This window comes from Protopterus annectens, chromosome 9.part0 (assembly GCF_019279795.1).
Source record: "Protopterus annectens isolate FY-2018-M chromosome 9.part0, PAN1.0, whole genome shotgun sequence".
Classification (NCBI taxonomy): Eukaryota; Metazoa; Chordata; order Ceratodontiformes; family Protopteridae; genus Protopterus; species Protopterus annectens.
In genome coordinates this window covers 1,197,945,911-1,197,972,646 of record NC_056743.1, presented here as the reverse complement: position 1 = coordinate 1,197,972,646, position 26,736 = coordinate 1,197,945,911, and the positions used below count along the sequence as shown (strand labels likewise).

Below are 26,736 nucleotides of genomic sequence, written 5' to 3'. Positions count from 1 at the left end.
CACTTTGGATAGTTCAGCTATAATGGAATATGTTAAAAGTAATTGGAAAGTATTTTTGGTGGACTCCCTGTTATCGACAAAAATGGGTAATTTCCCTAGTATTGTTTATAAAAAGGATAAATCATTTAAATTTCTATTGGAAAATAAAAAAATCTACTGCTCAACCAACAGGAAAGGAGGGGACCTATAAATGTGGTACCTGCCCTCAATGTAGGTATATAATAGAGGGAAACCAAGTTAAGGTTAATGGAGCAGAATTTAAGGTTAAAGGACACTTTAGTTGTGCGCCATGTAATGTGATTTATTTGGCCCAATGTTTGTTATGCCCGGTGATTTATGTGTGAAAACCCTCAAGGAAGTTGAGGGACAGGGTATATGAACACCTGTTGGATATTAAAAAGGGCAAGCCCACAAATGCCTTATACAAACATGTGTTGAATTTTCCAGCACATAAATTTGGCTTTAAGGTGATTAATTTTACCAGAAGGGACCCTCAGGGACATATAATGGATGAACATCTGAATGTAAAAGAGTTAAAATGGCAAATCAAATTAAATGCATCTAGTTTTCCAGGTAAAAATGAGGGTACCTCTCTAGCTCCTGTTTTAAGATTAAAGCATTACGAATTGTGAGTTCACAGTTTCCTTATGATAATTTGATTAATTAAAATCTTGTGATTAAAGGGGTGGGGTGAATGGTATATATGTAGTTTTTTTAGTGATTGGTATTCATTTCTGAAAAGTTCTTGGTATAGAACGAAAGTGCTTAACTGAAATTTTTAGTGTTTTTATTATTTTAATAAACGTGTGAAGAACAAAGTATTTATGTGGTAGCTTTGTTGTTCCGGTTTGATTTGTGAGGATATTTGGAGTGTGTGGACATTTAACAGTTATTTGTTTGTTATGCATGTTAAACAAAGCCCCTTGTTGTTCCTATTTAAGTGTAATTTGGACGATTGGATGGGTAACTGGAAATTCACCCCGGGGGTTCCACCTGTGTCCCTTTTGGACAGGAGCAGCAGGTGCTGATTTTAGTATCTGCTTGAATCAGACACCCTTGGGAACACAGGTTGAACTTGGCTAGGCTAGTAAGGTCCCTGGGGCCGTTAGCCTAGTAAGCTCCTATGGTCCTATGATCCAGGCAGACATCTGTCCTGAGTTTTCACTTGTGAGGGTCCACCTGGAATCTGCTTAGTCTATCTGTCACTAGTTTTTGCACTGATGGGATGTATGAGGCTTTAAGCATCTGCAAATACTTTAAGGCTAGCTCCAAGGTCATCATTGCCACCCGGCAAACAGGGTATGACCTTGTATCCCCTTGTCTGTTCAGGTGCCACATGACTGTGGTGTTATCTGTGACCAAAAAAGGGGACCTGCAGACCATAATTGGTAAAGACCTTTTAAGGTCTGAATCACTGCTAACATTTCTTTGATGTTTATGTGCTTTGTAGTGTTTGAAGGACCCTATTTGCCTTACACTAGGTCTCTTCTGGACACTGCTTCCCATACAGAATCTGACAAGTCCATCTGGGCTGAATGAACTTGGGTTTGGAGGGATTAGGGCGGGTCTGGATTGAGAGACATCTGATCTCTCCACCGCTGTAACTTTCTCCTCACAATATCCAGCACTGTTACCTGGAATGCCAAGGGAAGCAGGTGCTGGGTCCAGTAACTTTTTAAGTACCATTGAATCTTTCTCATGCAGAGTCTGGCCACTGGTTTCATGAGGATTATTAATGCCATGAGGCCTAGAATTTTTAGAAACTCTCTTGAGGAGCCAGCTTCTTAAAGAGGGAAGTCCCTGAAAATGTGCTGAACAATCAAGTCTTTGTCTTCTGGTAGAAAGGCCATACTTTTTTTGTGTTCATCATACACCCCTGGAAGACCATTCTTTATGATGATGTGAGACATGACTTTTGTAGGTTTAACTTGAAGATGGGAACAATTGTATTTTCAGAAAGGTATTTAGGTATGACACGTCTAACTCTGGTGTCTATGGTAGCTCCTTTTTGAGTATCAAAATAGTTTGGTGTAAAATCCTTTTCCTTTTTTGTTGTGCACAGACTAATTCTATGAACTGTGCTTGCAACATGTGAAGGAGTACTGGAGAGAACAGATGCCTGGACTGAAGGATTTCCCAAAAGAGAGGATGATTTTCTGTCCACTGCCAAAAGTATCCTAACTGAATTATTCTCAGCACCAACTTGCCTGACACTATTTTTGGCCAGGCTGCTGAGTTGAATGAAAGTCTGGGGAAGGGGAGGGGGGTCAGGAGGAAGGGACAGAATGCACTGAGTCTTGGCATAGTCATTCTTTAGATCAAATATGATCAAATAATATCAAATAGATTCATGATCTTTTTTGGAAAAAAAAAACACTTTTATTGGGCTTGAAAGCATTATCCTCTAGCCATTTCCTCTTGGTACCCTGACTCTTGTTAAGCTGAGAGTTTTGTTTGTTCTGGCATTTGAAATTAGATGCTTTATTAGGAAGACCCTGAGAATATGAAACATTCTAGATACCCCATACATCAATTTACCTCTGTCATACCATTTGAAAATATGGGTAGCAGAAGGACCAAACATAAATTCAGAACTTAAAGGAGCATTCAAAATCTAATTTTTTAAATCTCCAGAAAAAATCTGGTTATGCAACCAAGTATACCTACTGAAAACAACAGAAGTGGCTGCATTTCTAGAAACAATGCCCGCACCTTCCAAGACAGTCCTCAAAGCATGTTTTGAAACCTGAGTCACATTAGAAAATCTCATTCATATAACACTTCTGTTCCGCAAGCAAAGATACAGCAAAGTCATCTAAACTGTAAGCACATTGCAGTATAAATTTTCATATTTAGCCCTGATAATTTAAAATTCTAAAGACTAAATTACTGGACAGAGCCAGACGTTTTCTCTGAGATTAAACACTTGCCAATTTTATTTTATCCAGCTGTATAAGGTATAAGGTTAGAAGAAGCCAAGGGTCTCTTGTTAGAGCTGGCAGTGAGAGAAACTGCACCTAGGTCAGCTGACAATGGTGCAAAGAGAGCTACAAGATCATAGTACATCCTGTATTTCATCAAAGCCTTTTTAGGAACTGGTTCATTAGCCAAAGGGTTTTTACATGCCATTTTACAGACACCTTCTAAGGCCAGTAACAGGACATCAGTCAAAACATTTGGAATCTCATCCTCAATAAGATCATTCACTCTGCCAATCTCTGACGTAGCTCCAGATTGCTTCCAGTCAAATACATCTCTAAACCTAGCTAGCATCTGTGGAAAGGTGAACACTTGCTTATGTTTTTGAATGGACTCGTGTTCAATAGTATCTGCGTTAGAGTCCCTATCAAAATCTGTGTTGCTAGACTGTTATCTAGGGAAGCTAGACCCGTAAGTCATTCAGAACGGGAGCATAGTCTCCGAGATTAATTGACTGTAAAACACGCTTAGCTAAGGAAACCACATCATCTCTTTGCATGGTAATAACCTGATTGTCTGTCATATGTTGAAGTCCCTGTTGTTATTATGAGCTAGACTAGAGGACAAAATATCTGTGGACAGAGTATTTTTTCTGGCAAGGGGTGTCTTACCATAGGCTTCTCCTGAACCTAAAGGGTTTGATTCTCCCATACCTGAACCAGATACTAGAACAGCCCTAGATGATGTGTCTGACTCCAATAACATAGAGGGCTGTGGGCTTGCATCAGAAGGTGATGCATGGGGATTTAAGTGGCCTGCGGTATAGCAGCTGTCCTGTTTATATCTGAGAGGGTAAGCAGAATATACAATAGGTACACTGCCATCAGAGAGAGAACATTTCCATTATGATGTCCCAATGGACCTTGTAACTAGGACTGTGAAATGAACAGAGAATACCAGTTTGGCTTTGATATGTAACATACACAACACTTGTGCTAGGAGCAAATCAGGAGATCTGGGTTTCAGTCCTGTCCATTCCTGCTGTTGTGCAGCCTTGCTGGATATGGATGGTAGTTAAGGAGTTCTAGTAGCTCTATATATGAAAGGAAAGGTGGAAGGACATGCCTGAGCTATAAATTCACAACAATAAGTACAAGAAAGGCAATATCAGAGATTAAGAAACAAACATAATTTATAACTCCCAATGAATGCTGAGAAAACATAACAAAAGTACAATAAAGACAGAGTAAGGATGAACATTTATTTACCTGTAAAGGTAAGTTCTTGATTAAACAGGTGATCCCAAACCCGATCAGTATAAAGTTAGTTAAGACAAAGGCCCTAATAGCATTTGTGATTTTCTGAATTTTTCGGTCTCGCCATTTCCTTGGGTTCTTTTCAGTAACACTGCAAAGACAAAAGAAGATGGGAAATTGCCCAGGAGTAGTTATTGTACTACATTGTGCTCACATCCATTGTACTTAGCACAAGCACCATTTTCTGATGACTAATTTATTGTAACATTTTTGGGATTTTCATTTGCACATCTTTATATGTTATCATAGTCATTTCTTTCCTTTTAAGACAGCCAACAACCAGGTGCTTTAAGACAGTATGTTATATTAGGCAACAAATACTATTCTGCATTAGGGCACCTAATAGCATAAATATCAAAGTAGGGACAACATCCTCTTGTCTACATTACATAAAACACTCTATTACAACACTGCTTAACTTTAAAGGTGATGCAACCAAGGACTTCTCTAATATACTGCACTGAAACAGGCACCAACTGCATCAGCAGTACTGCACCAGCTCATCCTGAAACCTGTAACCCTGAGTTAAGGCAAACTTATCCTGGATCTATTGGAACATAAAAAGTTACTCAATAGTCATTCTACTGGTATAAAGCCAGAATGTCCATCTGTGCCACTGGCTATTTGTACTGACTACAGAGTCAGGAAAGGAGACATGGATAAATCAATTTTAGCAGAACTCTTTTCAGATACTGAAATGGTCTTAGTATGCTTTCTGGTTGGAACCAGTGGATACAACTACTACACACATCTGACCAACTTCCTGATGAAAAGTACCATGCAAATTTACATAGTAGAAATACATGTAGTACTGGCTCAGCTGGAGAGCTCATGGCAGGGATGTTGGTGGCCTGGGTTGAGTTAGCAGGATAGTGATTGATGTCCTATTTCATGGGGAAGGACAGATGTTCTTGCTACAGGCTTATCCACTGGTAGATGTCAGAGACTAGTTCCAGGCACAAAAAAAGTGGAGGGAGAGGGACAGAGCATGACACATCTACTGTCACATACTGGACTGCAGGACTTTACACATGCAACGGGATGTCATTCATAACTGTGGGCTGGAAAGGATGTTAATTAGGAACCCACAACAATTGACAGGATAACATAACATAACATAACATAAAATAACATAACATAAACTAATTGGAAGAACGAGAGCATACCTATCTAGTCTGCCCAGTCATGAAGTTAGTTTAAGGCAGCTGACCTCTCCCTCCCTATCTTGTCTCCTCAGGAATCCCAAGCTGGATGTAACACTTAGTTGTCTCAGTTTTTGCCATCCATTATGGAAATTGTTTTACCTACCCATAACCCATTCTTTGAAAAAGTGTTTTCTCACATCAAGATTAAACTATGTTCTCTTCATCACAGAGGATGAAAGCCTCTAGATCCTTATGCCCACTTCTAACCCTCCCTTTATATTGGGGTAGAAAAGTGAGGATAAATAGGCAGTATGAGTAATATATGGGAAAGATTTCAGAGAACTCTTATTTCAGCAAAGCTGGGACCAAAGAATATGGCACTGCGGATCCAAGCTTTTAGGGAGAAAATACCTCCATTTGTTTTCTTGTAATAGTCTGCAGTGCTTCTGTCCTGAAAGCCTGGTGTGAACCAAAGTACAATGAGGGATCTCAGGACAGTTTAGGCATGGACCTCAGCAGGCAGCTGCATTGCAGTCCTTATAAAGTGGACAGAGGTGTGATGAGTAGATGGAATAATTATAATTCCCCTTCCCCAAGTTAGCAGGGTATTCAGGAATATACAGCACTATAAAGACGATTTTTTTATCTTTTACATTACAGCTGTGCATTGAGAAACCTACTGTAGTAAGACAGTACCATGTATCAATACAAAGTTACATGCATGGAAATAATGAAAGACAGGATTTTGGAATAATACAGAGACAGACTTTGACAACAGGTAAGAACCACCATACCCAAATGTTCTGCGTGTTCCCATACCTATTAGACAAAAATACAGATTTTTAGTTAACAAACAACCTAAGTCCTTCTGAAGTGTGTATCTCAGTGCAACTCCTTACCCGTCAGCTTCCAGCGGTATGGGTCCATCAGTACATTCCTTCATTCTCCAGTCCATGACATAGCCAATGAATGGGCAGGTCATCAGACACAGAAACTGCAGCACTCCAAATATGGAAGCGTAAAACCCAACTAGGGAGAAATGGAGAAGGCATGGAGGAAAAAGGAAAAGGTTATTTACTCTGCTTTTTTTTATTTTTTCTTCTTCTTCAGACTTGTAATTACCCAGTCTCTTTTCTTATAAGAAAGAACAAAAGCTGATGACTAAGTTAAGTGTTTTGCATATTTAATTATTTTCACAATGTCACAGGTTTTAAATAGAAAATCTACTCTCTCTTTCTCTACTATAATACCTTCACAAAATTCCTCAGGAAAACCACCATCTACAGAGATCATTTCAATCCCAGCAAAGCAAATCTAGTTTTCTTGCAACAAACAAGGGAGGCAAAAACTGAAGTTTTGTTATCTGTAAACAAGTAAGAGCAGCACTAAGACTGAATGGCTGGCACTGGGACACTGAAATAACAAAAACATGAGAAATAGTTGTGCTACTGGAATCAGATGATGCAGACACAAAACTTGCATGTATGAATGCATTGATTTTTATGCACTTGGCAGGCTTCCTCAGACAGCGTGTGTGTGTGTGTGTGTGTGTGTGTGTGTGTGTGTGTGTGTGTGTGTGTGTGTGTGTGTGTGTGTGTGTGTGTGTGGGGGGGGTCACAGTGGAATCTGTATTTACACTATTCCTACACTTTGTTGAGTCTTTCGGCTTTTCCCAGTTAGGGGTTGACTCCGGTCCGCTAATGATTGGTAGTTGATTTTTACATGCCGAGTTACCAGCCCTGAAGCACAACCTTCAACAAAGGTACGCCCATTCACGCATGTCTCCACGCAGAAGACGCTCTAGCTGAGAATCGAACCAGACAGCGTCTTACTGTGAGGCGACAACGCTACTGCAGCACCACCACCGTGGGTTTTTACACTATTCCTACACTACATTCTGTTATTGTAAGTCAGACGCTATTCCTACACTACATTCTGTTATTGTAAGTCAGACAAGATTCAACTTGTTGCCATTATTGAACATTTGTTATTGTATGTTTTATTTAAAAAAATGTTCAGTAAGGTTAATCCAGTTGGGATATATCATCTTTTTATTGTTACTCATAAAGACCAAACAGTTTATCTTCAGTGGAGTTCTAATTGTGCCTTTTCAACATTCTATTAGTAAACCTGACCAGGCTCATTTTTAACTACTTTTATCAGATATGTTTTCTTTGTACATCTTTTGTCACTTACCAGGTGACCTGTATCTGCTGTAAAACACATATCATCAGTCTATACTCAAGGGTTTCACAGGTGAGAGTACCTGGAAGTGTAGCCAGGGTGAGGTGAAGGGGGCAGCCTCCCTGGGCACAAAGTATTAAGGGGTGTGATCAACAGTTCATGATTGTTCTTCGATGTATACCAGTAAAGTGCCAATATTACATTAGCGGTCAGAGCTGAAGGTCTGTAGAGCTCCATGTGTAGCCAAGACTGTGGTTTACTGCAATGTCTTTCAGCTTTTCCCAGTTAGCAGTCACCACAGTGGATCACCGGTCCACAGATTGATTGGCAGTGGTGTTTTTATGATGTTGAGTTGCCAGCCCGCCCAACCTTCCCAGAAGGCACAGACTGTGGTTTACTACAGTTTTAAAGAAGACCTTTTTCTTTTGGAAAATGAACACTGTAGCACTCTGTACGTGGTATAAACTGCAGCAACTACTTGCTACAACTATAACAAGTAGTTTGCTGCTAAAATTTAAATGTAGAAAATACTTTTTTCCTTTTAACCATGTGTGGGATAAACTTTGCTACAGTTTAAAAGTGGAAAAGACCTTTATTTTTTCCTCCAAAAGTCCAATAAGAGGATCTTTTTTAGGAGGGTACCAGACTGGGGAACAGCTTCAGATGCAAAATTAGCTAGATACACTATTGAGAATACTTTTCTTAAATATACATTCCATCACCAAGTAGCAGTGAATAGAGTTTACTGACAGTAACTGTTTAAAATGTCAGGACCTGCTTCAGCGAGTCATGAAATGCTGAAACTGAATGGCTGAAAAACAGACTTGCATATATTAAGTCTGAGATGGCTGTTTCTCAGAATATTCCCTTTTCTCTGAAGAATGACAGTCTTGGAGGTAGTACGTATAAGTTTGGGGTGTGGCGGGCTTGGTCTCCCCTGTAAAAAAAGAAGTTTAAAGGAGAAGAGTGATGTTTTTTATTTGTTCTTCTCCTGCATTTTCAGTCTCTTGATGTGCAGCATTTCATTTGCACTTGATTTCTGCTTCAATTGGTTTACTGTACTTACTCATTGTAACTGGTTGTATCAGTACAGCATGTTGTTAAAACAGAAGCAGTAGCAAAACTTTGTACATCCTAATAGCCTGGATTAAATTTAAATAATGTCTGCTTAAATACTTTTTGACAAAGAATAAGTTACTTGGCCTTTGCACAGATCCTAGACTGCTCCTAAAAATAGGCATTTGTTCTTGAATATCCTTACCTGGTAACCAAGAAAGGGAAATATTTTTACTCATAATAAGTCTATCAAAGTGTAGGGAACCTGCACTGCCCCTTTTCTATGCCATACCCATATATTTTGCATAAGAAGGTTTCATCCTCCATTCTAGCACAACATCACCTTGCATCAACATCACATCAGTCATGGTGATAGGAACTTACACTGTCCCTGTGCCATACTATATCTGCACTTGTCCCTGTTTTAAAAACAAAAGTCATTCATCACCCTACAGTTGCAGTGGTTGGATTTCCATTTACACTGCCACTGAACCAGGTCTAAGAACACATTCTGGAGTTGCAAGATTATCAGAGGTGGGAAAAAGGTTAATACTCCGTAGTAGCTGTCCCTTCCTGGAAAAGCACTAGAAATTCCACTGGCACTTCTGTGCAAGAGTCTGCAGTGCATTTTACTATGAAACAAGAAGATTTGCAAGTGCTCCTACAGTAGGGCAACTATCAGTATGAATGCATGCTTCCTAGAGTTGACAAATCAAGTGCATGTGGAGTCAATGAGCACAATGATACTGAGTTCTGTTTGTTTGTTTTTGGTTTTCTTTTGGCTGTTCCCGGTTAGGAGTCACCACAGCGGAACTCCGGTCCGCTAATGATTGTCAGTCGATTTTTATGGTGCCGAGGTGCCACCCCAACACCCAACCTTCAACAAAGGCACGCCCATTCACGCATGTCTTTCGAATGCCACTCAACCGCGGGGAGGACATGCAGACTCCACACAGAAGGCACTCCAGCCGAGAATTGAACGGGAGAACCTCTTGCTGTGAGGTGACAATGCTACCGCTGCACCACCGCGACTTCAATGATACTGAGTTCTACATAATTGAAAAAAAATTGAAAAAGTATAGTTGCGCAAGGTGCACTTACTGTAACCTTATACATTGCTGCATTAGCTTTTCTTTGGCTATTTGGGTTACATTCTACCCAAGATGCAACAGCTAGCCAGTCTTCAAAATGCTGCAGCTTCCGCCCACACTTACACTCTGACTACTGATTGGTTAGTTCCTTGGAGGGAAATGTCACAGTTTAGACAACTTTGAAAGCTTACTCATCCTACACTCCCCATAAGATGTAAACATATAACTTTTTATCCCAATAACTAACTATATACAGTATAAGGGGACTGGAGAGTGGGTGTGGCTACTGCAGCAATGAGGAATTTGAACATCTTCTGTTATGGTAAGTGCAACTTAAACAGTTGTACTATGTTTATCATTCTTACTGCTGCAGTAGCCTTTGGCTGTTTGGGTTGATTACCAAAGCTTATTCAACTATCATGTAGCTGCCTCTAGAATGCTTCTAGAAACCACCCCTATGCCATATGCCATAAAAAAACAAAAGCAAGGTTCTATTAGAATGTGATTTAATCCGCTTAGAAATGTTTTGCCATGGTGGTAGTAACAAGAAAAGATATAGCAGGAAAAAACAAATGGAATTGTCTGAATATACACAGATTGTCCTTTTCCAGTCTCATGCTAGGAATTTCATAGCTGTATAACTTTCCTAATGGACTTAGTACTGACAGGATAATAACTGAGTTGCAAAAACCATGAGAAGAATACTTAGAATCTATTCTCCCTATCATTCAAATTCTTGAAGAAATGAGGGAGATGGATAGCTAGATTAAAGGTATACTCTGAAAGTAGTAAGGGCAAACCTGGTGGATCTTTTCTACATATAACCCTATATGGATAGAAAAGCAAAAGGGTTAGCCCACCATGAATGGTTGCAAATATGATACTCTCTTGCAGATGTCAAAGTTATAAACTAGTTAGTGTAACAAATACAGACAGAATAGCTGGTTCAAACATAGATGAAAATAACCTTTCCAGCTAAAAGTAAAGATCCCAATTAAGTGTCACCTGAATAACAGGTGATCTTATATATTAAAAGAAAAACCTCCTTGTAGAATAGCTTCAGCAAAGTCTGAAATGAAGAGGTGGATCCAAGGGCAGACATACTGAACTGGATGATAAATCCCCTTGTCAAAGGAGTAAATAGGCCACAGGACAGCAACTCGCGCACGTGTATGAGAACCAGAGGTAATAATCCTAGAGAGGGCCCTGGATATAGGCGAGGCACAAACAAGAAAATATTCTCCACAGGTTAATATAAGATTTTCTAGAACCAGGATCTATTGCTTCCTTTAGTACCTACTACATGTCCTCATGAAAAATGTGCTATTAGAATTTTATCATTCAGGCAGTCAGCTGAAGCTGTTTGAGAATGAGGTTTATCAAACTACCCTGTCTTGTATAAGTAGATCCAGTTTGTGAGGAAGCTTGTAGTATTTGACCCTGGCCACTTGCATAAGAAGGGAGAACAGATGTCTAGGCTAGAGAGGGGTCACCACAATATTTTTTGGAGACTTTCTAAAATCTTCAGAATGACCCTGGATATCAGTAGAGGGGGAGGAAATGCATACAGGAAAATTCCTGAGCATGGGAATGAAAATGCATCTGTTTTCCAAGACTGCCTGCAAGACGTCCTGGTGCAGAATTTGATTAGCTGTCTGTTTTAAAAGTAGGCAAACAGACCTATCTGAGGTACTCCTCACAATTGGATCCATTCTTGAAAGACAATCCCTCGTTCAATTTTCATTTGTGAGGGTCTGTCCCTGGTCTGGCTCAGCTTCTCTGCCACTACATTTTGTTTTGATTTATGTAAGATGCTTACAGGGTTATATAATGCTGTAGAGCTAACTCCTAAGCTATCACAGCCAGCGTGCATTGGAGAGTAACACCTGGTGCCCCCCTCCCATTTGTTAATGCACTACATCCCAGCGGTATTGTCTGTAATCACCAGTAATAGTCTCAGGGACCACAGATCATGAAGACATTCTATAGCATGGATTGCAGCTAATATCTCTTTGACATCTATGTGCTGTGGTCTGTCTGAAATGTCCTATAGGCCTAGTTTCTTTACCCCCCCATCAAATCTTCTGTGCAAGCAAAAATTGAGGCTTTCTATTGCCTCCACTAATGCAGTTCTTTCTTGATAAAGTACAAAATTAGAATCTGAAAATCCCATGGCATGAGAATGTTGAGTGCATGTTTTTTCTTTCTTTTTGTTTAATGCTGATTTTTTCTCATGTATAACCTGGCAAGAAGGATCATGAAACTCACAGAAGCCATGCACTCCAGAATCCTGAGTTATTCTCTGGCTACAGTCTCAGACTGACTGAAGAACGTCAGGAATGTCTACAGATAAAAATTCACCTCTTTCTATGTTAGGAATGCCTTTGAAGAGACATCCCTAGAAAGCAGTCTAAAAGCACAGTCCTATGTGACAGAGTCAAGGTGTTCTTTTTTTTAATTTATATGGAAGCCCAGATAGGTAAGGAGTGAAGAAACTCTTGTTAATGTCTCCTAACATCCAGTAAAAGACTCTATAAAGATCAGTAAGTCATCTAAATGAGGAAAATTTGAATGCCTTCCAGTCTGCAATGAACCTTCCCTGGAACTAGGCATTTTGTAAACACCCTAGGAGCTATAGCTAACTCAATGGTTAATGCTTGAGTACATATAAAAGCATATCTTCTCAAAACAGTAGCAGTGACCCTAAACACGGTATCTGCATAATCAAACACATCTTTCAAAGCATGTTTAGTCACCTGAGACAGGCTAGAAATTATAGGATTCAGACAGGACCTGCCTTCTGAAGGAAATGTGTTAGAACAATCCCACAGATTGTCAATACCTGGCAGAATAAACTGGAGGAAGGAAATTATCTTATGAAATCTGTATAATTCATTATCTTCTTGTCCATAGGGTAAGGGTTGATGTTAATAAATCTTCTGTCTTTTTGGGGGACTGAAGGCTGAGGATCAGGTTTATTGCAGGCATCATTAACATATCCTCCAAGGCTGGCATAATAAGAGGAATGGGTGTAGCATGTGGTAAATCTACGTGCAGCATATCATAGTATCCCCTCAATTTTGGGGAAACATCCACTTGTTCCCACAAAAATACATAATTAATCCTGGAACTAGTTTTAGAAAAGGAACCCTCCTCTAATGGAGTTGGAAGGGACACAAAACTTCACCTGAATCAGAGTATTTGGCTTAATAATCCGACAAACAAAAAGCCCTGCCTCTATTGGTGTCAGGATCCTCTAACATTTTCCTCAGGAATATATTGACCTAGTTAGTCTTCTGATATGGATTCCTGCTCTCCCAGATAGAAAGTCTGCAATAAAATCATGGCTAAGGTAAGAAAATCACCCTTATGAACAGACAGAATGCCTTTGGGTAAGCAATATCTAACCTTTTGTTTCTTTCCTCTAGGGACATCCCTGGAAGGAAACTGACTGACTTCATCTCAGGCAAGAGGTCTCTTCCTGGCTCCTCTATGAACAGTCTCTTGGAGAAACTCCAAGACCCAAAGAAGATGGTTCTCTCATGCTCAGATTAGACATTTGAACAGCCACAGAGGATGCATCTAACCCTTGGTCCATGGTGGCAGAAGGAAATATGGAGAAACCAATGAGTTGTCCGAAGAAAAACAAATGGCCACTGCAGAGTCACTCACTAGTGGCTGCAACACTGTCTGAGACTACAGTGCAGGCAAGGGCTCCTATTCTGTTGTTTTTTTTTCTACTGAAGTAAAGCAGAAGGAGAAGAAACAGCAGGACTAGTGTAAGAATCCCAGCTGTAGCCAAGGAAGAAGCCTGGCAAACTTCCAAGATGGCTGCACAATGAGTAACAGCTTAACTCTAGCTCTCTCACTTGAGAAAACAGAAACTCAAGAGAGAAGGCCAGTAGACTTTTGTGCTTATGGGTACATTTCAGTAACTGGCTAGTAAGTGTACTGCCTGGATGCCAGGAAAAAAGAAATACAAAGTACCTGGAAAAATCAGCTACTAAAAGTTAGGAAGAAACACTGACTGGGAAAGTTCTGCAGCTGTTCAGCAAAAAGCAATGCAACCTCCAGATATGACTTCCAGTACCTTACAGGAAGATATGCGACAACTCACACAGACTTGGTTAAAACAAATGAAACAGTGATGAAGTATATCAACACAAACTAAAAAAGACTGGAAAAATGGAAGAAGCTTTAAACAGGTATTCAGATGAAGATGGCAGGGATAAAGCTGCAAAAATCAGAAGCTGAAATGAAAAAAAGGCTGGCTAAATATGAGACTGCTCAGGAAGAGATGATTCAAAAATAATAGAATTACAGGACAGAGCACATAGGGAAACCCTGAGATTTTCAGCTATGCCAGAGATGCTGGAAGGAACACACTGCATTACTTTTATGAAAGCACAAATAAGCCACTGGACTGGTATTCCACAGCAGGAGTTGTTAGTTGAAAGGGCACATCTTGTATATGCTCCAAACCTGGTTATGAGAAAGCAACCTATACCTTTAATAGTAAAGATGGAATCCTACCAGCAGAAGGAGTTGATCTGAGGAAAATTGTGGCAGAAGGACAACATACTAAAAGTGGGAGACAGCAGGGTGCTTGTGGAGAATGATTACTCATTGTACACCAGGCAGAAGAGTACATTCATTTCACTATTCAGGGAATGTTGAGATGCAGGTATGAGATTCAAACTGCTGTATCCAGCTGTCTTTAAGGAGGGACAAAATTATTTTCTGATGAAGTACATGCTAAGGAGGAAATTCAAAAGTTTGTCCAACAAAAAGTGAGTTGTGAAACAGAAGGAGATTCTGCTTCTTGTTCTTCTGGTAATAAAGACCACAGATAGACTCTACCTGTGAAACCTTTTCCACTGCTTCAACAGAAAATGTTGGGGAGAAGGAAGGGCGCAAGAGAACTGACTCAAAGAATTGAGAGTACATTGGAAATGAAGCAGAGACAGGATTTGGGAGATGAAGATAAACAGTAATAAAACCAGTAACTTAATGTAGGATTACAGTGCAATAATTATATTTGTGAAATATGACAGAACAAGAAAATCTGGAAATATTGGACTTTTTCAGAATTTGTTGGATTTGTGGGGGACTCTAAAGTATATGTCCTAATTCATGTCATTAATGTTTGAAAAATGCTTGGGGAGGGGAAGAGAGGGGAGAAAGTTAATTGTAAGTAAAGAAAACTTTTTTCCTTAATAGTATTATTTTTGTGATGTATGGTTTTCTTTGCATGCTATAAAGTAAATGTTTTATCAGTTATTTTTTAAGTGTAATGGGGATTGCAAATAGGTGCTGCTGTTCTTTTTTTCTTTCTTTCTCCTTACTCTCTTTCTTCTTGTTTAATTTTAAGAAATGCAGGCACTGCAATGTAAAAAATGGTTAAAAGAGCATGACAAAAGAAAAAAATAATATGCTTTCTCTTATTCTTGCATCGGAGAATGACTGGCTTAAGTACCTTAGATTGATTTAGTAACATGTTTTAAGAGATATAAAGTAAATGAAAAGAATATTGAATATTATGAACGGTTTTCAAGGAAATGAATACATGCTTAGTAGCAGTTCTGTATTTGGCCCTCATGTCTCCATGGAAACAATCTGATAAAGAGGATAAAGAGAAATTGGTTACAGTCTGCTAGAGAGTGATTGTCTGGTGGGGGGACTGGCTAGGAGATAATGATCTCTGAAAGCATTCATGGGTTTTCCAAGCTGTGAGAGCTATAAAGATAAAGCAAAACCAGTTAGCACTTAGTAGAAGCACAGGCTGCACCATGCATCTTAGCATGGATAACCTTTCTTTTAAGGTAAATCAAGTCTGTGAATGTGGCTGTCAGTTTGGGATATTTCTTCCTATTATGAGGTAAAACTTCAATATTTGAAGATGTGCATAGTTTTGTGTGTTAGTATTAAATTAATATGTTTTAGGGGGTATTGTTATTTTTTGAGGGCTTTCAATAAAACAAAAAGTTTTGTAAGATGTGACATAGGCTCAAATGGATGTGACAAGAAACAACTATATAAAACTTCAACCTGCCAAACAGTGTATGCATGTAACACAAAAGCTGGAACTAGACATTTAACAAAAAAGGTGTTATACATAAAAGGTGGAATAATAACTTTTTAATACAATTATGCTTTCTGTAATATCTTTAATTGCCAATGGTCTCACAGATAAATATAAAAAAGAAAGAATAGTGAACGATATTAAAAATGTAGAGTGCAAATAGATATGTTACAGGAGACACACTTGGAAAGAGCTGAACATGTGAATTTGATGAAGAAAAGTTTTCAGGATGGTTATTCAATGGAATATCTGGGACAAAGGAAAAGAGGAGCTCCAATAGTAATAGAAGAGGATATAAAATATAATAATGGTAGATTTGTAGTGCTAAGGGGCTATTGGCAAGTGAGGAGGATTACACTGGCATGTATTTATATTCCACATAAAACTGCTATAATGGAGCTTAAGAAAATTCTGGGAGAAATAATCAGTTTTCATCAAGGAATATTACTTATAGGTGGGGACTGGAATTTGATTTGCAGCAATGAAGATATGTCTGAGGGGCAGAAGGGAAAGTATAACAAAGGAAGGTAGATTTTTAAAGAATTTTATGAAAATATTTGGCATGGAAGATGTGAATTCAGTAACAGGAGTTTGGCATGAATTTACATTTTATTCCCCAATATATAACAACTGGGCTAGGCTAGACAGAATTTACATTTCACAGGAACTTGTGCATTTAACTGAAGTTCTTGATACACACCCAATACCTATTTCAGATTATGCACCAATAATAACTAAAATAAAATCCCAGGGTAATGAAATAAAAATGAGACACTGGCACTTTCACACCTACCTGTTGAAAAGAGAGGAATTTAAGGAATGGGTAGTGGCGATTACTCAGGAACTATTCGAGAGGATAGAAATTACTTCTGAAAATACAGCTAGGGAGTGGGATAAAATTAAGGTGGAGTTTAAAATGGGTTGGAAATAAAAGAAAGGGAGTTATATGGTTAAGAAGTAACACAAATTATTTACAGGGACTGCCAAATGTTAAAGTATTGCAGAACAGGGAGAATGTCATAGAAAAAGAAGAGGATCAGATGCAGAATGCTAAGCAGAAAATAAGGGATTACCTTGATAATATACAAGAGTTTAGAAAGATTGCTGTTAAGGAACTATTTTTTGATAATACTAGAACACAAAAACTTTTAGCACAATGACTCAGGCAACAGAAAGTAGAAAGAGATGTTGCCAAGCTTAGGGAACCTACAACAAGAAGGGTAACAAGATCCTGTAGAGGTGTTAGAAATATTTCAGAAATTCTATGAAAGTCTGTGTAAAGAGAGAAATATGGAAATCAAGGAAAGATACAAATGGAAATGTTTATGGAAGATTTAAATATGCCAAGATTAGAGGTAGAAAAGGCTCAATTACTAAAGGTTAGGACAGGAGGAGATGAGGTAAAAATATTGTGATGTATAACCAATCTACATGAACGTCCATAAGAATAGATGGTATTCTTGTGGAAGTTTGGATGCTAGGAGGGAAAAGAATGATAAAAACATGGAAGGTTTTGTTTAACAGTATTTTAAGAGGAGGAGAAGTACCAACATCCTGGAAGAAGGCAGTGGTAGCTGTAATACCTAAAGATGGTAAAGATCCATCAGATTTGGCTTCATACAGGCCCATTTCAATAATAAACCATGATTATAAAGTGTTTGTGTCTATAATGGCTAAAAGAATAGCAAAAGTAATGCCAAAATTGATATATGTGGATGGATCAATATGGTTTTGTGGAGGGGAGGCAAACATTTGACAGTATTAACAGAACATTGATGATCTAGAGGGAAGCAGAATGTAAGAAAATACCATTGTTCGTTGGTGGGTCTTGATGCAGATAAAGCATTTGGCAGAGTAAGCTGGGATCCTATGAGCAGGGCAATGGAAGCATTTGCATTTTCTGAAAACAATTATAAGGTTGATTAGACGGATACCTGAGGGATCAGAAGCAAAAATTAAAGTGGGTGGGGTCCTCCCTGATAATTTCTGCTTGAGCAGAGGAACCAGGCAGGGGTGTACTCTTTCTCCTTTGTTATTTGCATTATATTTAGAACCATTGGCAAAGAAAGTATGGGACTCAGAAATTTAAGGATATAACTGGTATGGTAGTCAAGAAAAGCTAGCTCTATTTATAGATGATATTAGTTTATACCTGACAAAACCAGAAAGAGACATCTCAGTGTTGTGGACATTTTGAGATGGTTTCAAATGTTTTCGGGATACAAAATTAATTAAGCTAAAACAGAAGCAATAGCGGTAAATTATGTACCCACATATGAATTGGTTCAGCAATATCCATATTTATGAGGACATGATAAAATGAAGTATTTAGGAGTATGGATATGTGGAAAGAGATTAAACAAAAGTTAATACAAAAACGGAGAAAATGGAAGCTTTGTTATATGGATATGGATAGTAAGATACAATGAGTTAAAATATTTTTAGTCCCATTAGTCTTATACACAGGTCAAGCATATTTTTATCAACCAGAGGAGAAGTTGTGGATAGCAACTAATAAAGAGCTGAAGGACTTTATCTGGTAGTGGAAGACAGCAAGAGTCAAGTGGGATAAGCTGATTCTTCCAGTAGAATGGGGAAAATTGAGATTACCTGATTTGAAGGGATATTTCAGAGCTACACAGTTAAGGCTCCCACATGTAGCACAAGCAGAAAACTATAATTCAAAGTGAAAAGGGATGATGGAGAAATAGGGGGAAAGTTCGAGAAACAAGGGGAGACTGGGATTTTGGATGCAGGCATTTAAGGAAAACAACAATAAGAATACAGAATATTATATCTATAAAGTAGCAGAAATTATCCTAAGAACTAACATTGGAATGGAGAAAGGAGATTCTACTGATAGGGATGAATGCAATTAAGGATATAGACAATAGACAAAGAGGGGGATGGAATTTATTGGAGAAAACTGGCAAAGGAGCCAATATATTGGAAGCAAATAACTAGAGATGGAAAGATAATAAAATGGGAAGACGCCAAGAATTTATATGGACTGCAGTTGAGAGAGATTGTCTTCCCTATCAAGGACTGATATCACAGTACAGGCAAAGAGAAAAAAAATAGGGGGGTCCTAAATGAAAGACCAGCACTGGTAGAGTTTGTAGTAGAATCTAGAGCAGAAGCTGCCATTAAAAAAGCAATAATCAGTAGAACATATAAAATAGTGCATGATAACTATAAGAATCAATCAGAGGAGGTTAGAAAGGATTGGGAAGTGAGACTGGATAAGCAATTCACAAAGAAACAATGGGAGGATATATGTAGGTCTCTCAAATATGCAACAAAATCTAGAAGATTTAGGATTTTTGCTTAAAAATGTTTACATAGATATCTTTATATCCTAGGTACGCTCCAGGGATTTTTTCCTGAAGTAGATTGCAAATGTTGGAGGTGTGACAGGGAAGAAAGAGGTAATTGGGAACAAATTTTCTGGGAGTGCAGTGAGCTAGTGGACTTTAAGGATTCCCTACAGGATGCACTGTCAGAGATGCTGGGTGGGCAGACTGGTGTTACAAGGGAAATTATTTTTTCTGAGCTATGATAAAATCTAAACCAACTATACTAGAAGTTGTGAATGTAGCAACAGAGATAAAACAACTGGAACAGATCTTTAGAAAAGGGTAGGAGCAAACTACACAGGAAGAAATGGGAATTGTGGGAACAATGCATACACAGGAGGAATGAGGTTTAAAAGAAGGAAGGACTTAAATGTGCTATGTAATGTTTAACTGAAAATGATTGGGTAGATTATGCAACTGGGAATGTGTCAGTATGGTTTGTGATGTGAAATACTTGCAATTAGGATTGTGTCTGTGTGGCTTGTTTTCATTTATATAACTGTATGATTGCCTATGTCATAAGTGATGGTTTAATAAAGATGTTTCTTATTTAAAAAAAGACAGGAATTGAATAATTTATGTAATGTTGCTTAGGTTACATGATATATAGCAATATATGTAAAGTATAATGTCTGTTTATGTGAACTTGTAATACAGTTTGATTACTTTTATATAAATGTAAATCTGCCTATGTCACAAGTGATAATTCAATAAAGATGTTAAAATAAAAAAAAACAAAACAAAAGGAACAAGCCTGACTGCTGGTAAGTGTTCGTGGGTAGAGTCAGACTGAAGGCAAGTTGTCAGACAAGTGTTCCTGAGTAACAGACACACTTGCACTTTCCCACACAGTCCTTCAAAATTTAAAAGTAAAAGCACAGGCAGTACACAAAACCCTGGCAGAAATCTTAAGTCCCTTTCAAAGAAAGTGCACTGAGAGAAAATAAGAATGAAGATGATTTGTTATGAATTGTCCATAAGCACCAAACTTAAAATACATTTATAGCCATGGAATACACTTTCCAATGCTTAAATGTAACACCTTCTAACAAAATGTTTCTAGCAGTAAAATAATGAAGGTTAAGTTGCCATGAAGTAAGTGCACACAAGCATCAAAACACTCATAACACCATTTGAAGTACATAAAAACACACTGTTTAAATCCTTATCTTCTTCTTTCGGCTTTTTCTCGGTTAGGGGTTGCCACAGCAGATCACCTGTCCGCTTCATGATTGGCAGTGGAGTTTTTACAGTGTCGAGTTGCCAGCCCAGTGCCCAACCTTCCACAGAAGGCGCACACATGCACACACTCACACCTAGGGCCAATTTAGAGTGTCCAATCCACCTACAGCATGTCTTTGGGATGTGGGAGGAAACCGGAGCACCCGGAGGAAACCCACGCGACCACAGGGAGGACATGCAGACTCCGCACAGAAGGCACCCCAGCCGAGAATCAAACAGGAGAACCTATACTTCAGTTAAAATGTCTCAAAAGCAGTATATTTTTTCTCACAAAAACATCATCAGTATTCAGTAATAAGCCCCATTCTAAAAATAGCAGTTTCTGACAAGAAACCTCTGATATTAGTAAAATTCTGATATTACTAAGAAAATAAAAATTACATCAAAACTATTTAAAAAAGACAATATTCTCTGTGTGCAAGAGTTCCCTTATGGGGACTTTTCTGCCAAAAATTAAACCTGTAGCAAATTGCTACTCCTGTGAAGTCTTACAGCTCCTTACCCTTGAGGTGACAAAAAAGTACAGAAGTTGTCTACACTCTGACTGCTGAATTCCCTCCAATGGGATAACCAATCAGCAGTCAGAATGCAGGTGTGGGAGGGAGCCAGAGCTTTTTGAAGACTGTCAGGTTGTTGTATCCCGCACGGGATACAATCCAAATAGCGAAACGCTACTGCAGCAGTGAGAATACTGAACATCAGAAAGTTGCCAACTTGAAAAAAAAAAAAAAGAATCAGAATTTTTGGTGGGGTTGTACAAGCACCTATTGGCTCTAAAATACTAATTCTGATGTGTGTCATCCTTGGTGGAAAGGAAATATTTCCTTACCACTCAATGCTACATGACCTCCCTTTTACAGTATATGTAGTACAAGTGATTAAACAAGACTCATTTCTGAGTCTAGCAATATGGCACTCAAACTGAAGTCATTTCGTTGGCAGCCTCTTCCAGTATGTACCCCATTTGTCTTAAATGGTCCGTCAGAATGACATCATGTTTTCTGCTCTCCCTATTCCAAACCACATTGGTCTCTTCTTTCCAAGTATAAGGAGTTGATCACTGTGTTAAGCCCAGAAGCCCTTAACAAGGCAAGACTTGTTGAGATCTTCGGGAGTTAAGATAAACTAATGATGAGTACACAAGTGTAAGTGGCCAGTGACCAGGAAGAAGCATTGTAAGGTAAGGAGGTTCAAAAGTGAACTGAAACAAAAAAACACATTGCATTCACCATTGCTATCACCCCAGCACTTACCCATTACATTGTGAACAAAACTAACAGCAGCTACTGTTACTCACATTAGTTACTAAATGATAACATTTATTAAACAAGACTTGTTCTTACCAGTTGTGTTACTTTCTTTGGCCAAGTCATCAGGTACTAGGAAAAAAAAAAAAACTGAAAAGTGACCTTAAAGAAATATTTCTGAAGCACTAAATGCATTGCTTTCATTTATGTATTTATTTGTTAACACCATAACTTGATTAATCTAAAATGCAACTTTTTCAACAAGCCATAACTCAAAAGCATTTTGATGAAAGTACAAGAATACAAAGTAACATAATGACAAGTTATTAGAAAAATGAATACACACAAAATAATGACACAATAGGAAAAGTTACTTTGATAGATCAGATGTAGCCACAGCTCTCTTACGTTACTATTAGTCTGTAGAGCTGATATATTTCCCATAACAACCCCAATGTATTTGCATTTAGAGACTTTTACTTAGGTTTGTTTTTAACTCATTGTTATAGAAAACAAAAAGAGAGTCATGTCTTAGGACTGGGTAAGAAAGATACTCTATTAGTTTAGTAAAAACAATAAAAAATGGATCTCAGCACCAGAAATAAAAAAAAAACTCACTTATTTTAATCCAAGTACAAATAGCAGAGTTTTCGCGAATGAACCCTTCTTTAATGCATATAAAACACAGTTCAAATACAGAGTTTTTAAATAGAGCACATGATCCCATCACCCAATAAGAGCTCAGCTTGTTATACAGAGAACCTAAAGTTTAAAGGCACAGCGACACATATAAAAAGTACATTCAAAAGCAATTTAAAAAGCACAACAGATACAGGCAGTCAATAGCAACATTTATTTCAGTTTCATTTGCTTTTGTTTTAATAAGGTTTTAAACTAATTGAAACATGTAATCCAGGTGCATGGTCAGCCTGCAATTTTAAAATCCACCTGTATTCAGCTACTTCAGTGGCATTTAGAACATCACCACCTCTTATGTTAAAAATATCCTTTGTATTACATTAAATTTAAATGCATGATCTGTACAGTTGTCATGAATATGCCTAGCCAAGGAATTAGTAAGTATTCCTTCTAATTCCTGAAAGATATTCAGAAATTCTTTCCCTAAATTCTCTATTAGATTTACCTATATGGAAACTAGTACATGTCATGCACCCAGTTAAATAAACCAGATTGTCTGTTACAAGTAGCAAAGCAATAAAATTCATAAATATGCTTTGTTCATAGATGCACAAAAGTAACAGAAGGATCAATGTGTTTACAAAAAACACAATTATAGCATAGAACAGTACCTTTTCTTTTAATTATAGTGGATTGGGCCTTCTTTTCATGCATTTCCTTATAGCATATTTTCTGTTTCAGGTTAGGGCATTTCTTAAAAGTAAAACTGGGAGATGTACCTATTATTTTACCCAATTCTGGAATAGCAGTTAATATGTCACAATTTCATGATGTACCTAAACTTAGTGTTGTTATTATGACTTTGGTTAGTCTGTGGATGTTCTGATGAAAAATATGGTTTAGCTTTACCATCTCTTTTGTTAGTTACATAGCTAAATGCTTCATTCAAAAGACCTTCATCATAGCCTCTGTGATGATGTGAGGTAGTGCCAGCTGTGCTGGGGGAGTAGGGTAGTGCATATGCCAGCATAGCTAGCTGGAGTTTTGTAAAGAATTATATGTCATTTGAATTTCAAACTGATTTGTATATATGCTTGTGTTAAAAATGTATTTGTAAAGTTACTTGTGTTAAAAATGTGTCAACAGTGTGTCCTGCTAGACAGAAAAGAAATATACATGTATGTCAGACTGTATTGTTGTAACTGATGAAATGTATATATTTTAACAGAGGATACTGGAAAGGAATGGGTTAAGCTCAGCCCAGCTAACCTTAAGAAAAATAGCCTGAAATTAAATTACTTGGTTTAGGCCATAAAGATTATATCTCACAGGTCTGAATGCAGTCAGTGACTCAGTGTCTGTGAAAAGCCTGGGCTGGGATCCTCCTATATTGTTCTTAGTGGTGATCGAATTTCTACCGTGGTGTGCAAGAGAATGGCTTGTTAGTTTCTGTAGCAAGGGTGGAAGTGTTGAAATTGTTTTACAGTTTCCAGATGCTGTAATAAACCTCAGCCAAAGTTCTATGTGTGTACTGTGACACATCAGTGCCAGATCCTGGCTCAGTTTCTAGTGAGAGGGTAGTGTGGGAACCACAGAGTCAGATGACCAGATGTGATGTCATTCTGTAGCCAGCACTGAAATTGTATTTGAATACTAGTGAGAGATGTCAGGAGTGCACTCTGTTTTTGGACCTGACAAGACACTCATCCACTTTCATCTTGCCTTGCTTTAGTAAGTAACTAGGAAACCGTCATTCTTCAGTCAGTTACAAAAATATAGTGAGATTAGCCAAATGTGGTTTCTTTTTCTGTATCTGTCTGAGTCTTTCCATCAGTGTTGTTTTTGTATATTTCCTATTATTGAAACTCTGGTATTTATTGCAAATAGATATTCAGTATTTTCATTTTTTATATTATTTATTATTCAACATATCTAAACCTTTTATTGTGGTTGGTCTTTTAGAAAATATTTAACCTTTAAGAGTACTTGCATCTATTTAGTGGCACTGTTGCTCTATGTTCTTGAAAGTCTTGCTGCTTGGTTAAACACTACCATTTTTATAAGTATTCATTTTACTAAGTGTAATTGAGTAACCTGATAAGAGCCTTAAAGTAGCTCACTTTGGGTGTTTGATAGCAGCAAATCTACCTTCTAGTCTGGGTGAAGGTGGCAGAGCATTTAAGCTGTGCCAGCTTTTCCCAGGTGTGTGTGAAAATCAAATCTCAGAGAATGTGTGTGACAGCTACTTTGAACAGGGACACGGAGAGCACTGATTTCACAGATAAGGACTTAACTCTATAGTGGTCAGTGGGAAGTCTTATTTGTGGGCTGAAGAGAAAGCCAATCTCAGGCCTGGAGTGTGCATTCTGTGTGTACTCTTAAGGGAAATTGTACTTGGTGCACCTGGCTGCATGTGAAAATACCGTGTGTCATTTTTCTCACAGTGAACATTCCCCACCACTAGCAGTGGTGAGGATTGAGGCTCCATGATCACTGGCCCAGAGGTGATGTGCATTATCTGTCCCCTTAAGGAAAACTGTACTTGGTGCAGAGGACTGCATCTGACAGGCGCACTTGGCTGCATCTGAAAATACTGTGTGTCTATTTTTCTCACACTGAATGTTCCCCACCAGTGGCAGTGGTGAGGATTGAGTCTCCTTGATCACTGTCCCAGAGGAGGGACATCACAGGCTCTCATCTGAAATTCCTGTCTTAACATATCTAAGTGCTAGTTACATAATGTTGCATCTGTAGTCAGTCTACTCACTCTCATGTATTGGCTTTTAACTATCCATTTAAAAACATGACTAGGATGCATTCTGCAACTATTGAGAAATCTGCTAGCCTGAACTTCCTTCTTATAGTTATTCATTGATATAAGCCCATCAGTATTTTTAAGTGCTATATCCAAAAAACAAATCTCTCTCTCTTCTAGAATATTTCAACTTAAATCTCAGAAAATTTGTAGTAGTTTCCAAGAATCGAACATATTGTTGTAGTTCAATTTCATCACCCTTCTAAACCAAAAAAAAAATCATCAAAAAAGTGTTTATAAAATAGAATTTTAACAATATAGCTGTTTGTGGATCCAAATACATGCATAATCTCCCATTCATACAGGGCTATGTCAGGATAAGTATTTGCAATTGGTGCACCCATAACAACACCCGATACTTGATGGTACAGCTGCTCTCCAAACAGGAGAACATTACTTGTTAGTACAACTTCTAAGAGAGCACAAATCATTTCTATTTTCCCATTTGTAAATGTTGTGTTCTTACATAAACATTCTCTCACAGCTTGTATGCCATATTCATTAGGGATGACAGTGAACAATGAGTTGAAGTCCATTGTTACAAAAATAAAATGGGCAGTCTCATTCACAGAATACCACTGGTAAAGTTGTTTTAAAAAGTAAAAAAATAAAATAAAGAAACAGGTCTATAGTTCCAGGGTCAGTGGAAGCACCACCTTTGTGTAAGGGAATAACAGTGGCCATTTTCCATTCAGCTGGGACAAAGCCGGTGCTTAGACTGATTGAAAAGAGTACCCAATGGTGTTGTTAATTCTTGTTGGAGCCCATGTACTATGTAGCCTGGGATGTTATCAGGTCCCATAGATGCTGTGTGCCTGACCTTAGAGAGGGCATTAACAACCTGCTTTTTAGAGATCTAAGGTAGTGGACAGGTGGCAGGGATGTCATGGGGTACGTGTAGCAGGGAAAGGGGAGTGAAGTTTTCACAGAATTTGTTGGCCAACAGGTTAGCTATGTAAACAGGCTCAGTATATGCGGTATCATGAACTACCAGTTAGGCACAAATCTGGGCCTTTACTTTTAGGTTATGGATGTAACTAAAGAATGCCTTATGGTTGTCATTAGTTGACAAAGCTAATTTGGATTCATAGTTTGCTTTGGAGGACTTCACAAGAAGTCTTATTCACTTGCTTTAAGCTGATGAGGGAATGTTTCCAGTTTAGGGCTCACTCCTTCTTACTCTAGATAGCAATTTCTTCCTCTTTTTGTAAAGCCTGTTAATGGCAGTTGTCCAACAGGCAGGTTTTCTCTTCCTTGAGGAGCTTGTTTTGGTCAATGCAGTTATACAGGTGTTTGTATAAAGCGCTGGTGTAGAACTCTACATAGTTCCAGTTGTAGAACTCTACATAGATGCCAGTTCCATCTTAGGGGGAGGTGTAGGGAAGCTATTTACCATCTCATAAGAGGTTAGAATCTGCTTTGGAGAAGTTTCTTAGTTTAGTTGCTGCTGTTGGGGGGGGGGGGGTCACGTGTGATAGTTACTTCAAATAAAACTGATTTGTGGTCAGATCTTACCAGGGAAGACCTCACAGGGGGGCATGCTACAGCGGTCCCCCATATTGGTAAGCACCAGATCCAGGATTTTGGCACCCCTTGTGGGGGTGTCAACCAGCTGGTCAAGGGTATTGGAGTTAATGAAGTCAA

At 38.3% G+C, this 26,736-nt stretch overlaps 1 protein-coding gene across 2 annotated transcripts in view; it reads right to left on the bottom strand.

Moving 5' to 3' along the window:
* The window catches only part of SLC43A1 (solute carrier family 43 member 1), a 658,072-nt gene that overhangs the window by 58,007 nt on the left and 573,329 nt on the right, over nucleotides 1–26,736 (bottom strand). For both annotated transcript variants that reach the window (XM_044084117.1, XM_044084118.1), the window contains 3 exons: nucleotides 21,735–21,770; nucleotides 6,280–6,409; nucleotides 4,188–4,326 (listed from right to left, as the gene is read on the bottom strand). In XM_044084117.1, the coding sequence (XP_043940052.1) occupies nucleotides 4,188–4,326; nucleotides 6,280–6,409; nucleotides 21,735–21,770 (305 nt within the window). The remainder of the gene's footprint in view (nucleotides 1–4,187; nucleotides 4,327–6,279; nucleotides 6,410–21,734; nucleotides 21,771–26,736) is intronic.